Here is a 1,260-nt window from a genome sequence, read left to right on the forward strand (position 1 = left end):
AGCAGGTTTATAAGGTGTTTTTCATATTCCCGTTTTTTTTTCTTGCCCCCTCTTCCAGCTTTTGTCACGTTACTCTCTAATCTTGTAGCAACACAACGTCAAATTAGGTTAGGAACATGGTATGTTATACTCACGTGGTAGAAGCCCATGACTTCGGTCTTCATGTCACTGATGAGCGTGCTAACTCGATGGACCACTTGTCTGACGTTTTCTACGACCGGGGGAAGGTTTGTGTACTCCCCAGATCTGGTGATGAACACTTTGGCCTTGACTTTGAAGTCAAGCACTGGACGGGGAAGGTCCTCCACTGCATTCACGATGTTCTGGAAGATGCCGTCTATGGAGCCTGTCGTTCTGTTGGAAGATCACCGAAATGTATCCACTAATCGCGTTACAATGAATGATTGAGTCCACTGCCCTTTATGCTCTTCAAGCAGAGGTTTGGATTTTGACTTATTTTTTGGCGTGTTCTAGGCTTTCTTAACGTTGGGTTGGCGTAAAAACAGTGCACTGTACACGACTTTTCTCATTTAACTCAAGTGAAAATAAGTATTGTCCTTTCCTGTATTTGTACTCTGTGTTGGTGGTGGTATAAAATAAGTTGATATAACTTGAGTGTGCCGTCGCAACGTTTGGTCATGAAATGTTGGAATTAGAAAAAAGTGCAAAAAAGAAAGCCGGATAAAAAGCCTAAAACACGCCAATAGAGTCAAAACCTAAACCTCTGTTTGGATAACAGCCATTGACAGATTAATATAGTTATGGTTTTTGATATTACTTTTTACCGATACACCTGTACCGATACGACAATTGTACCGTCACATGCCAGAACACTATAAGCTTACCTCCCGAGAAGTTGCTTGAAACGAATGATGTTATTCTTCACATTTACAACGACCTGGTTGATTACGCGGTCAAACTGTTTAACCAATCGGAAAACCTCTTCAAAGTTGAACTCCTGCCAAGAGAAATGAGAATCAAGATCTTAACATTTATATGATACACTGCACCACATCTATTTGCATCTTACTTATTTAAAAAAAAGCATAACTATTCATTTCAAGGTAAAGTTGTGCAAACGAATAGCTGTCATACCTGGAAAATGTTGAATTGGTATTCCGCCTTTCCTTTGAAACAGACTCTCGCATCCAGGAATTTAAGGTTGATACCAATCAACCCCCACGTGCACCTTCGCATACGCCATGTCCAGCGCGTCTACCTCGAACCTTCCCTCCAACGGTTCTGTTTAGGATAAACCAC

At 41.3% G+C, this 1,260-nt stretch overlaps 1 protein-coding gene across 1 annotated transcript; it reads right to left on the reverse strand.

The window, feature by feature from the left end:
- Positions 1–98: 98 nt before the first annotated feature.
- Positions 99–1,236, reverse strand: LOC109470377. The gene is made up of 3 exons (XM_019769312.1): positions 1,096–1,236; positions 846–958; positions 99–354 (listed from the first exon to the last, which is right to left on the reverse strand). The coding sequence occupies exons 1-3, from the start codon at positions 1,195–1,197 to the stop codon at positions 99–101; spliced, it is 471 nt and encodes a 156-aa protein (XP_019624871.1). The 5' UTR covers positions 1,198–1,236.
- Between the last annotated feature and the right edge of the window lie 24 nt (positions 1,237–1,260).

Source organism: Branchiostoma belcheri, unplaced genomic scaffold, assembly GCF_001625305.1.
Source record: "Branchiostoma belcheri isolate BF01 breed outbred unplaced genomic scaffold, Haploidv18h27 scaffold221, whole genome shotgun sequence".
Taxonomy (NCBI): domain Eukaryota; kingdom Metazoa; phylum Chordata; class Leptocardii; order Amphioxiformes; family Branchiostomatidae; genus Branchiostoma; species Branchiostoma belcheri.

What these genes read in the sequence shown, in the direction of transcription:
- LOC109470377 (XM_019769312.1), bottom strand. Translation starts at nt 1,197, where the DNA reads ATGCGAAGGTGCACGTGGGGGTTGATTGGTATCAACCTTAAATTCCTG. An exon ending in ACCAATTCAACATTTTCCAG is followed by an intron (nt 959 to 1,095) that starts GTATGACAGCTA and finishes TTCTCTTGGCAG; the next exon opens with GAGTTCAACTTTGAAGAGGT. An exon ending in TTCAAGCAACTTCTCGGGAG is followed by an intron (nt 355 to 845) that starts GTAAGCTTATAG and finishes ATCTTCCAACAG; the next exon opens with AACGACAGGCTCCATAGACG.